The following is a 13,861-nucleotide window of genomic DNA, read 5'->3' as shown; positions in this document are numbered from 1 at the left end:
GTTTATCCATGAGTATTTTCTGGCAAATTTTCACAGTAGAATAAAAAAGCAATCTGCCTCTAATGTTTCAATATGTAGGAATATTTGTATGAAGTTGAAGAAAATCCTTGGAATATTATGATTTAGTCACAATTTTGATATTTTTCTGGTGTGTGCTTATATGTGGTGCATGTGTGTCTGTGTGTGTGTGTGTTGTAGCCATAGGTTAATTTGGAATGTGTTCCTCAATTGCCCTGTGTTTTAAACCCAAAGGTCTCTGAAGTGGCTAGTTTAGGTAGACAGCTTTCCCTAAGGATCCAGTCTCCTCATAAGCACTGTGATTATAGATGGGCCACCACACTTACCCAGCATGACGTGGGGTGCTTGGGATTCAAACTCTAGTCTTCAATATGTGCAGCAAGCCCTTTACCCACTAAACCATCTCCAAAGGCCCATAATTATGAGAATTTTTTAATGTCATAGTGAAGACTATGTACTTTCCTTTTATAAATACTTACTTGCTCATTCAACTATTAATTTGTACAAGGTACTGTTGTAGGTAATGGGGATAAAAGGGTGAGTTAAATTCCTTTCTGTCAAAAGTTTATATTCTAAGGCTCTAGAGGTAGGAGTCAGTACTAAAAGTCATTGAATATATAGGATGACTGCTTATGAATTAAAGCACAAAATAAAACAATACAAAGAAACCTCTGTCAGGACCAGTGGATATGGCCTGTAACCTCAGCTACTTAGGAGACCAAGACAAGAGAATTGCAAGTAGTCAAAGGCCTGCTTGGGCAAATTAGTGAGATCTTGATTCAAAATCAAATAAAGAAAAGAGCTGGGGTTAAAACTGAGCAGTAGAATACTTATCTAGCATTCATGAGGCCATAGGTTCAACCACAAATACTACAATTTTTTCAAACTCAATATACATATTGTCTGCCATGAATATATATATACATATATAAGTATATTTTAACATAGTTATTACCCAATGTGTCTCAAAATCAAGTAAAGAAATTAGCTGGGGTTAAAACTGAGCAGTAGAATGCTTGTCTAGCACCCATGATGTCATAGATTCAACTACAAGTATTGCAAAAAAATTTTTCAACCTCAGTATACATACTGTCTGTCATGAATATATATGTATGCTTTAACATAGTTATTACCTAGATCAAAACATAGTAAAACATGGCTAAAATCCCAGGTAATTATTGGTCACATTACTTATCAATCTCTCAACTGTGAGATTCTACAAACACCTCAGTGTAACAACCTTCCTCTACCTTTTATTTTTGAAAATACATAATCTAAAGAAAAACAAAAGCAATTCAACTTGTGTCGGTAACATTCACCATGGCATGGATGGTAGTTTTACAAAAAGGAAATCATAGATGCTAAGGGAACTATAATTTGGTTCAGACAAAAGCTTACATTCTTCAAATAAACTATAATCCCAAGAGAAAAAATAGGTTTAAGGATCAGATTTAAGATAGAGTTCACCTCTGTTCTAAGAAGTATGTAAAGAATAGCCAAGAAAACATGATTCAAATTTTTGGGAGATATTTCTGTGATATTTACATCAATTGTAATCATAGTAGTCACTTTCTCAACTCTATTTGACTTTATTTATTTATTTTTCTTGTGTGTGTTAGGGTTTCACTCTAGCTCAGGCTGAGCTGGAATTCACTATGTAGTCTCAGGGTGGCCTCAAACTAATGGTGATCCTCCTACCTCTGCCTCACAAGTGTTGAGATTAAAGGTGTGCACCACCACACCCGGCCCTATTTGACTATTTGGGGGGGGGTGTTTTTATTTATTTATTTGAGAGTGACAGACAGGGACAGAAAGGGGCAGAGAGAGAGGAAGAGAGAGAGGGAGAGAGAATGGGTGCATTAGGGCCTCCAGCCACTGCAAACGAACTCCCAATGCATGTGCCACCATGTGTACCTGGTTTATGTGGGTACTGAGGAATCAAGCTTTGGACCCCCAGGTCCCCTTAGGCTTCATAGGTCTCTTCAGTCCCTATTTGAATATTTTTTATAAAATGTCCTACTTGTCAATGAAAGCAGTATCTAGACAGAGTTTGCATTTTGATAATAAAAACTCAATATAGGATTCAATTGCAGACAACAAATTCTGATCATCTTCTCTGGCTGAAACACACACACACACACACACACACACACACACACACACACACACAGATTGTGCTTTCAATATCTGAAATAGGCTAACTTTGAGAAATAATAAAATTCTAAAGTAGATGGTCAGAAATTTTTCTTAATATATAAAATTGATATTCTCATTGTATAGCACTATCTTAACTGAAACTTTGTATCATATAATTTTTTATAACAACTGAAGGTAACTAAGCAGAAATACTACCTAGGAGAACCATTGTTTATTTCTGATATGTTATCAATTTTTTTCACTATTCTAACTTGCTAAAACAAAAATGTCACTCTAATCTTATGATTGCAAGCACTTTGCCTATTAAAAGCCAATTTTACTCATAGTACCAGAGTACACATCTTGCAAAACTTGCTACCACTGTGCTAAACTCAAAGAACTAATCTATCTCATTCAGGTAATTAACATACATGCCTTATTTGCCACCCATAAAGCTGTACTTGTGAGTAAAACAAGAATAAATTGGGAAGCAGTAATTTTGTTACAAAATGTAAATGAAAGAGAATTTATGATTGTTCTTTCAAAATAACTAGTTTTCAAGATTAATTGAATGAAAATCATGGCTATACTATAAAACATAAATACAAGTAATGGCATTGCCAAACATCCTATACATTTAATTTATTTCTTTAAATTTATGAATACATATATTTTCTTGGCTACTGGCTACAGTGATTAATGAATATTTCTTTTGTCATACACTTTTTAATTAGAGAGAAAATGTAACATTCTCCAAAGCCAATACAACCTAGAGATAAGGAAAAAGGAATATGAAGTAGCAGAGATTACTAAAGAAGGAAATAAAGGAGAAGGAAAATAAGAAATTTAGAAATGACAAATCTCTTTCTGAACCTTATCTGTAATCACAGGACAAAAATCAAACCTGGTGTCACCATTTTCAATTTAACATAAAGATACTACAGAAAATGAAATGATTTTTTACTAATATCATCCATCCTAATACAAGAAAATGGTTATTTCTAACCTAGACGCCAGATTTTGCATGCAAACCACTTTCAGCAAGTAATTCATCCTGTTTGTTGAAAACGATCTCATTTCATCATTGGCGTCTGTTAAAAGAAACCCTTCTAGCTGGAGCAGAGCCCTTTGACAAATTTGGAAATTATTTTGCTCACTTACAAAACTCTGGCATTCCCTGTATATTAGCAATGTTTGATTTCCATATGTGTACCCTTTGAAATGTACAATCAAAATGTCCCAACAGGTAGGGCACACATTGTCTAGTTCCTTAGATTTATAATAAATATATTGCCTACGTTTTTAATTATCTATTTGATTAAAAATGAAAGGACAAAATAATCGTGTTTGTTTGGAGTAAATTAAAGATCCATGGTCACTGAGTTAATTCCACATTAATGAACTTGCTGACAGACTGTATGCTGAGCTGCCAGATTCCAGGGCACTTCGTTACAGTCTGTCACTGCACATTTCACAACTTTCTAAGTGGTTGGGGCACATGTGGGTGAGCGCAGTCCAGTGGGAACATATCCTGGACACACTGAAGTGCCAGAAGATAGCGAAGAGTAAAAATAAGAAAAGGACAGAAGGAAGGAAGGACTTTAGAAAGGAGGAGTTAATTGTAAACATTAAACAGAAGAGGATGTATAATTTCTATCCCAAAGTCAGGGCAAGTTCTAAATTGGGCCGTGATTTGTCTGAAAAGAGACAGCAAGGCAACCTGGATAAAAACCTCCAAGCCTTCCCCAATAAATCTAAGGGACCTGATGTCAAAGCCCCAGCAGGAGCTCGGGCCTTCCCTTTGGGGTGACCTCCCAAGACTTCCAGAACCAGCTAATTAATCACCAGGCTGCATGGAGGTAGCCCTGACCATCCTGATGCATCACCCCAACCAGGACGCACTTCCTTTGGAATATTCCTTCTCTCTCCTGGTAACCAAAATCCCCTTAAATAACTTTTAATATTATTTATTTCTATTAGAAGTGGTTTTAATAAATTTATCACAGTGATACTGTGTGAAAATAAACACAATCATAGCTTCTACAAGTTTACCACAATTTCAGCCTTTCTCCACTGTTTTAGGCCTTCTCAAGTCTCACAAGGTCTTCATCCTGAGGCTAATTTGCCCCCAGGAGCAATTTTTGCCAGCAAATTTGTCACACCCTGGGTACGGGTGCTACTGACATTTAGTGCAGAGGACACCACCTATCCCCTACCGACAAGGCACAATCAGCCCTCACATTCACAAGGCTGAAACTGAGAAACCCTGTATCCCACAGATAACATTAGTGTTCAAACTCCTTCTCAAAGACCTTTTTACCTTGGTCAATGGAAGGGTCAGGCTTCAGTCAGTCGGTAGCTATGATGAATCACAACTTTGAACACAAGAAAAACCTCTAGAATTAGAACATAGGTATGGTATGTGGGCAGAATATTTGTGTCTCAGCCAGAAGCTTATTCCCCATCTCACTGTTTCACATTCTTAACCTGGTAACTAGAGTCCTAAGACCTCCTACTGAACACTACTAAAAATATTTTCAAAAAATTATCTTCCACACTACTGATGACTCCTCAGAAAGCAAATTGAAAAGGTAGAACAGATTGTTTATAGATTGTTCTTACTTTTGTGCCTTTTGTGATAAAATATTCTCATTTATATTAATTCTCTCTTTCTCTCTTCCATACACTTGGAGAAGAGCTGGAATATTTTTTATCAGTTTTAGGTATATCCAAATCCAAATGAATATATCTGCAAGCTGATTCACCTTTTAAATGTACTAAAGGTAATGTCTATAGGATAGACAGTCTTCTCTTGGCAGTATTTCAGTCTGGATCTCAGAATTGGAAAATTTCTCTTTCATTACATGAAAAGCACATTTACATAGCCACCATTTACACAGTTCATATATATTCTTATCTGAACATGAATTAGATGGGAAACAGAAAACTATCTACATGAGTGAAACAACACACAACATAATTAACAGGTACTTTAACTAAGCAAATCTAATAACTACATTTGCAGTAAAGCATTCAACCTTTCCTGGTGGAAGATGAATTTACATTACTTAGAAATTCATCTTGTAAATCTGTTATTCAATTACAATGTAAAATTTAAGGTTACAATATAACCATATAAGTACAACAAAATAAAATAAATTTATATATACTCATAGAATTTAGCCAGAACAGACCTCTGTAGAGGTTCTTTTCTTTTTTTCTGATTTTGGTTTTTCAAAGTAGGGTCTTGCTTGATCCCACATTGACCTGGAATTCATTATGTTGCTTCAAACTCATGGCAATCCTCCTACCTCTACAAGATTAAAGGCATGTGCCACCATGCCTGGCAGATGACATTTTCTTGAAGGGATATAATTTAATATGTTAGCCTCTAAAGAGAATAGTTAAACCATTGTATGAATATTAATTTGTATAATGCAATAATGATATGTGTTTGCCACATGTATATATCATAACTTCTCACTAACATAATATTGGCAGAGGTTGATTTTTGTGACATGCACCTTTGATATGTATGTCACAATAACATTAACCTGTATAATAATTATCTTAAAATATTATGAGTTTAGACTCAAACCAAATTTTGAAAACTTTTGGTCAATGGTGAGAAAAGTATACAAAACATTGCAACAATTATTCAAGCTATAAAGCTATTATAAGTTGGCATTTCATAAATGGTCCTATAGTAACTAAAAATAATAAACAGATACGGGCTACAAAGCCTGCCTGACGAGGTTCAATTCCCAAGCAGCTGCAAGGGACCCTGGTGTGCTCATACACACATGCATCCATACACACACACACACACACACACACACACACACACACACACACAATTATGACCCTTGACCATTTCTGCTCCTTCTATAACTTTCCACACTTAAAAAGCATGCTACTGTCCTAAGATAGCCTGCACAAAATGGTCACCAGACATTACTTTGCAAACCCCAGGAGGCTAATAACCACAACTTCACCTGTCCATTCACATGGTTTTATACTAATTGCCGCTATCTTCCCTCTTACAGCTGGTTTTCCACGATGTCTTTCTCTGAGATAGCTGCCTCTTTCCAGTAGGTATTGAACTCACAAAAACAAGAGCTTTTCTGTAAAACAACTATTAGCTTAGCAGACTTCAAATGTCAGCTTACTGCTTTCACACATTGACTTTTATAAGATTATCTCTTTCAAATGAAATATCCTGCCTAAATCTTCTTTACACCAGGAATCCCCAAAGACTACATAGACTATACCTTGTCCTTTCTGTTTCATCAAAAGGCTTTATTCTCTTTTCCCGGTTTGGCATGACCATAGGAAAGCAAGATAATGTCCTTTACCTACTGTTTATATTTCACTCATCTCAAATAAGAAGTTGTAAATGATGTAAAAGCAATCATAAACTTATTACACAGACAACATACTACAAGGCAGTTTTCACTATTTAAACATCATTGAACCCATTTTTATATACATTATCCAAATGTCTTTCTAACAAAAAGGCACAATTTTCAACAAAATGTATCTACTGTATGCCTATCAGATAGACATACAACATTCAAATTGATGACACCTGCAGATGTAGTTTCTGCATACTGTTATTGTTCAGTACAAGCTATTCCTGAGGCCAAGAGAGAAAAGAAGCAAAACTGGTCCTTTTAAGCACCAAACCACTGGTCCTTATACCAGGGCTAACAGTTTCTGCTCAAGAAGTCAAGTCATGAATCAGTCAATTTCAGCTATGCTTATAAACTATTCATTGCAAAGTTAATCTCAGCAAAGAACAATTTAGGCTTTTGGGTAGATCCCAGTACTTCCAGAGCTATATCAATTATATTTACCTTTTCTATTAAAAATTCTACCTTTGTAATTTTTCAATTACCACAAATTACATTTTCAAACCTCCAAAAAACTTAGCCTCATATAACCTTGCCAAATAATTCAACTTAAAAAGATTAAATGTAGCTAACAATAAGAAAAATAGAAATGGTTGCTCCTTCCAAGTTATAAACAGATCAATATAATCCCAAAAGAAGTAAAGCAATTTGGCTTTTGCTATCTATATGCCTCTGCATCTTGTGACAAAATTTCATTAGTAACCCTTTAGAACATGTCACCCATTATCCTTTAATTCTAAAGTGAAATACTATATTTCTAATGATTGTTAATCTATGTTAATAGGTTATGTGAATCAACTATTCAATAGATTGGATCATCAGATATGTTCATAGTATGGGGAACTTTAAAATACATTATTCTAAAATAAACAGAACCTCAAAATTTGATCAATTTAACTTTAACAAGTAGTAGTAATTCCAATTAACACTAATAAAAATAATTATAAAAAGAAAGTCAAGATAAAATATGAAAGTCATCATTACATTTTGTTGACATAAAGAGCAAATCCTTGATTTTGGAGTCCTCTAAAGCCATCCTGGATCTCAAACTAGCAATGTTTGCAGCTTTCTAAAGTGAAACCTAGATGTGGAACAACATAGCAGAATGCTCTTTTCCCAGATGTATAAGCTACACTGAAACACAAACTTTCATTGACTGTGTAGTTGGAATAGAATAGTATCTTAATAAATCTATCATGGGACAAAATCCTTTCATTTTTGTAATCATAATTCAGCCTCTACTCAAAATAATTTTTGACTTATTTAATAACACTCCATATCCCCTTCACTCCACAAGGTGATTAGGTTATCAGTGATTACTGGGTATGAAAAAATAACAAAAACAGCAACAAGAGGGTGGGACAAAATATATTTTTGTCAAAATATTTATTATAATTATGGCAAAAGCAAACAACCAACCCAAGTCCAGAAAACATTAAAAATGAAAAAGCAGATTTTTGTAGTTCCTTGTCCTCACCCAAACATGTTATCCTAACATCTGAACAAAAGCTATTACTGTTATCTCTTTCTGAGTTAGAAGAGAAATTTGAAATGACTAACCCACTATTTGCATTGGATTCCATTTCTTTAGAAGCCCCCCAATTCAACTTGAACACCCAGATCTTTAACATAGCGTTCTGGGAACATCCTTGAGCAATAAAATGCATAACAAAACAACATGCATGGCATAGTTTTGTAGTCTGCACTTTCCTACAATGAAGAACAGAACTTGAGAATGAATTAATGAACTCCTGCAAGGATAAGAACACATACACATGTTCTTGCTATGACCTGAATCTTAAATTCTCAAACACACTTTATTTTCAGAATCCTTGCTAGGAAACATGAAGAAGCAAAACCTTGTCTTTTAATTTCAACATAAAAAGAAGGCAAATATTTCAAAAGGTTCCCTTTTGTCAAAGACATTCTTTAATTTTCTTTTTTCTTTTAGGGTATTAACTGTGATGGTTGAGTCTATGTCCCTAAGTCTAATAATGTCTCAAAGTTAGCTTCTGAATTGATATTGAAACTTACAGTCAAATTATGCACATAATTATGAGAAATTGACAAAAGTGCTGTCTCACACACAACTGAACAGTCTTAGTTGAAATGGCCTGTCCTCCCTAGGCTTTTATGCAGATTATTCTATGGCCATGATAGAAACATTCGAAGTTGTACATACAGATCTTAAGTTGGTGTCTCTGAATATCTACTCAGTGTGATTCATGTTTGAATTTGGGACAAGATCTTCAGTTCTCAAAATGTGGTCCCCTTTGGCCAGCACTATCATCCTCTGTAAACATTAGGAATGAAAACAGGAGATGCCACGCCAGATCAGTGATTAAGGTAATGGAAGGCAATAACAATACGTATGTTCACCTTTAAGTGATTCTTGATAATGCAGGCCACCTTGAAAACCTGGCACACATGACCTTCATAGCCTCAAGTCACCAGAATGCTACCATGATTAGCTAAGAAATTTCACCTAGAACCAGTGCCATATTCAGTCAAATGTACCCAGTCATTCCCATGGTTTGAATAAAATGCTATCAAGGAAGACATACTGCCACATTCTCTGGGAGAAAACCTGTATCGGCAAGCTTTTTCTTTTAAGCACTGAGACAATGGTTTGGCATCATTCTAATTGCCCAGTCACGTCTGTTTCCCAACACCCCCTGCTACATATAGCTTTCTCTTACTTTCCCATACTTGGGCATCACTTACAAGGGAGGTCCATAACAAAATGAACCCAATAGTTCAAATACAGGAGGCATTTTGGGATTCTTAACTGCTGGAAATATGAACTAGTCAAAAAGCATGATAACCTCACATAGAACTGGTTGCAGAATGTGACTCAGTGACGTCTACCTGAACAGGTAACAACATGGAACGCGTTCTACTTAAGAACCACAGCGCCTGGTGATCACAGTGAGATGTGAGGAGACACTCTCAACTTTCTGGAGGCTGTTACAAAAGCCTGACAGAAATAATGCTTTGAAATGACATAAAACCTAGATGGCTGTCAAGAGACCAAAAGGAAAAGCTGTTAAGAAAACAGCAGGGGTCAAGTTTAATAGTCAGTTTTTGCTCTGGAAGAAAGCTCCCTTCCCACCCAATTTCTGTTTTGACATGTGATTGACTGCCTTACAACAAACTCCTCCTTCCCTGACTCACTTCCTCAGACAAGGACTAGCCCAACCCTCTCATTGAAACAAATGCCCATCTCTTCACACAGTAACACCGAATAAACTGGCATTCTTAAAAATGTGCTTAAGGAAAAGAAAATATATACTTTACCAAAAAAAAGAGAGAGAGAGAAAAGCCAAAACTTCAGAACTATTTTCCTAGAGCAGGTACACACAGAATTGCTTTAATGGAGAATCCAAAAAGCATTTGTTTTACAGTACTCAAGAAAAGCCTATTAAAATCTGTTCTGCCATCCTAGGCCTTTAAGAAATCCTGTGATAAGGTGGTGAATGTGCCCAGCACTCTATTTCATTCTCAATTTTTTACTTTAAATATTTCCTGTTGGGAATACAAACAATATTTTTGACAAAGGCTTCCAAATAAAAGGATTACCAAACACATTTTTTTTAAAAAAATCTTTCAGACAGGCCTGACACATTTTCAGAATTTTGAGCACTTTCTATCTATGTAAGCAACTAAATCTTTTCAAATGTAAGAATGAATCTTTGTAAAGACATTAATCTGAATAGTTCTTCTCAATTTCTACATTAAAAAAAAATCTACAAGGCTTGTGTTTTACATGAAACTATGTTTGACTAAATGGAGAATTCAGATTACAGTTAAGAAATAAAATGGCACAAGGACCCTCACGGGCAAAATTGTATCTCCTTCCTCCTGGAATACTAGAATCCAGGGTGAAGGAATAAAAGATTAAGGCAAGATATGTTGACGGAACTTTAAAGAAACCTGTAGTCAGTAGTTTCTTTTGGCTTTGTCAAGGGAATAAGTCCCTTTGTTAAAAATTTCTTCATGCTTCAGCTTCACCTCATAACCTAGGTACACACTCAATATACATAAACTTTCTCTTGTTCTGTACAGATGATTGTACTAAGACCTCCTTAATAAAAATAAAAATTAAAAAAATAAAAAAGCTCACACTGCCTCCTACTGTTCGAAATAAAAACTTATGAGGTCAAATACAGCCCACACACTGTAATAAGGGAAAGGGAATTGATTAAACCTGTTTTATTATTTTGTTTGCTTGTAATCTAATGAAATAATGAAAACATGCAGAGGGCTGAAACACTGTTCACTATGCAAATACACTGCAGGTACACTGAGGTATGACTTCTAGATCAGAAACACTGTGACTTAATGTGTGGCATAAACAAAAACAAGATAGACTCTAAGCAGCACCTTCTGTCAGAGAACAGGTGGTTCCTTGCCCAGACCCAAAGGAGCAAGAGTCGGGTATTTCCCTCTTTTTCTACTGAGAGCAAAGCAGTCAGTGAAGGCCCTACACCCAACATCAAAATCGAGACCTTCTCATCTTAGAATCAGGTCTTATACCCAGAAACTTTGGGGCATTGATAATTTTCTTCATCCTTCTCAAATTGCAAATAACGTCATCCAACTTGTCACTGAGCTAATTCCATTTTCAAAATTCAACAGGTAACTCCTAAAGCCATCACATACCTGACACAATCCAGCTTGGCCTGACCTGTGCCATACGAACACAAACAAACAAAAACAACTGTTTTGGGTTTGTTTCTTTAAAAATGCCATTTGTATTAAAAAGGTCTTAAAACGAGACAAGGACTAAGCAAATGAAATTACATATTACAATTTGTTAGAACTCTCTTGGTACATCACAACATAAGATTCTGGTCTGTAGTTCTGTGAGGAGAAACACTTGTATCAAAGATAATCGAAACATTTCTTTAACAAATAATATGAGAGGAGCTAAATACTTGAAATTTGAACAAAATACAAGAAAAGGAGGAAAAAAAAACAGCAAGACATGGACTGAACATTTTAAAGGCAGAAATTAATGAAGAAATTCACTGAACAACAGACCCTATTGTCCTGGCTTCTTCGGGAAGATACTGAAAGGAAACTGGGAAGTGGTTTGGGAAATAACAGATTCTGGGATATGGTGGGAATTCACAGGTTGGCACCGGCTGGAACAGCTGAGTTTTGAAGGCACTCTGCAGACACAGGGGTGCGGGCGCCCTGAATCACATTTACAAAGTCTTTGTATTTTAAAAGCTAGTCAGTAAAATCTGTTACTGCCAACCCCTCCCCCCCAAAAAAACCTAAACTTAAAACATAACACACACATACCTACACACACACACACACACACACACACACACACACACACTAGTACACACAAAAATGTGCAGATCTGGAACTTTTTTTTCACAGCTGATAAAAAAAAACCTACCATTCTTCCCCTTCTCCCTTTTATACAGTAGGTAAACAAAATAGATTTTTCCCCCCACAAATATCAGCAGACATTTTCTGGCACCCCACACTGGATTGGCATCAGTGTTCACCGTCCCAGTTCAGATGTGCAATACTTCAGATTGGATACACTGTAACAAGAACCCAACGTTGCATAGACATCCTCGGAATCGCCATCAGTCACTGGGTTGCCCTTCCAAGCTGGTAGAAAAGGAACCCGGTTTTCATCTCCAGCTACTTGGCAAACAAGGAAAAGAAAAAAAAAAAAAACAAGTTTCTCCATCTCCTCCTGCCCCTTCATACGGATTGCAGGGACATTTTTCCACGTGTTTAAAACTTGGAACTAGGGAACAGTTGGAGGGGGGAGGTCCCCCTCCTCCCCCCTTCTGTCTCCCCATTCCAATTTTTTTCCACCCTTGAAACTTGCTTGCAGGGTGTCAAGCTGCCAATACGACGCTCACATGGTTAAACAGGGACATATGCGTCAACCAAACTCAATGAGAAACGTACATGCTTGTAAGGAGCCACATTTCCACCGGAGTCTCTCGGATGGTCTGGACAGGACATCCCCCCGCCACACTCGGACATGGGGTGAAAGGCAGGGGATGCTGGCTATAGAAGGCAGCCAGGTTCCCGGGCTCCCGCAGCCAATCTGAAAGCCAGGAGAGGAATCGATCGCACTGGAGCGGGCTGCGCTGGGCTCCCGCGCAGGGCCCGGCCAGCGCTCCGGCGGCGGCCGGGCGCTCAGAGGATCACGCAGGCGGAGCAGCAGCCCTCGTCGCCGTTGGGCTGCGCCGCGTAGTTCATCTGCCGCACGATCTCCGCGAACAGCTCATCCACCGAGGCTTTGTTTTTGGCCGACGTCTCCATGAAGGGGCAACTCCACTCCTCGGCCAGCGCCTTGCCCTCGCCGTAGGACACCTCGCGCTCGCCCTCCAGGTCCACCTTGTTGCCCACCAGGATCATGGGCACGCGCTCGTAGCGCTTCACGCGGATGATCTGGTCCCGCATGGGCTTGATGTCCTGGAAGCTCTGCTGGTTGACCAGGCTGTAGACGAGGATAAAGCCCTGGCCATTCTTGATGTACAGGTCCCGCATGGACGCGAACTGCTCGGTGCCCGCCGTGTCCAGGATCTCCAGCACCGACGGCGACGAGTCCACCTCGATCTCCTTGCGGTAGAAGTCCTCGATGGTCGGGTCGTACTTCTCGATGAAGGAGCCGGTCACGAACTGCACGGTGAGCGCGGACTTGCCCACGCCGCCCGAGCCCAGCACCACCACCTTGTACTCTCTCATGGCTCCGTCGGCGCTGTCCCCACGACGGCCGGGGCTGCTCGCCTGCCCAGGAACGCTGCGCTGGGCGGATGGACGTCTTCTCCCCTTTCTCAGCTCGGCACCAGGGAAAAGGGGGGGAAAAAAAAGCCCAAAAGACGGCCCTGCAGTGCGGCGTAGAGATCACCCAGCCGGGGACCGCGCGGGCTGCACCGGTCCCCAGAGCGCGCGCGTTCGGGGACCCGCGGCGGTCCTCGGAGGTGGCCGCGGACCCGAGGACAATGCCAGCAGCCCGAACGAGGCGACGGCTGGAACTCGTGGCCGCGGAAGCCCGGGAGGGCAGGGAGGCGGCAGCGGCGGGCTGCGGAGGTGGATACTAATTGCGCGTCCGGCCGGGACACGCGTGGCATGAGTCCCCGCGGATCTTGCGCCCACCGCCGCGGCCCATCGCGCGCTCGTTCCCTCTCCTCTCCTCTCTCTCTTCTCTCCCGCAGCCTCCGCTGGGCGAGGGCTTCCTACTCGTCGCGCGCAGCGCAGCCCGGCCCTCCTCCCCGCTCTCCCTCCCGCCCCGCCCCGCCCCGCGAGCATGC

The 13,861-nt window shown here is 39.2% G+C and overlaps 1 protein-coding gene across 1 annotated transcript; it reads right to left on the bottom strand.

Moving 5' to 3' along the window:
- Positions 1 to 12,731: 12,731 nt before the first annotated feature.
- On the bottom strand, positions 12,732 to 13,487 carry Rap2b (RAP2B, member of RAS oncogene family). Its single transcript, XM_004655922.2, has one exon. It carries the CDS (start codon positions 13,293 to 13,295, stop codon positions 12,744 to 12,746), a length of 552 nt encoding a protein of 183 aa, XP_004655979.1. The 5' UTR covers positions 13,296 to 13,487; the 3' UTR covers positions 12,732 to 12,743.
- Between the last annotated feature and the right edge of the window lie 374 nt (positions 13,488 to 13,861).

Source organism: Jaculus jaculus, chromosome 12, assembly GCF_020740685.1.
Source record: "Jaculus jaculus isolate mJacJac1 chromosome 12, mJacJac1.mat.Y.cur, whole genome shotgun sequence".
In the NCBI taxonomy this organism is placed as follows: Eukaryota; Metazoa; Chordata; class Mammalia; order Rodentia; family Dipodidae; genus Jaculus; species Jaculus jaculus.
This window is presented reverse-complemented; position numbering and strand designations above follow the sequence as displayed.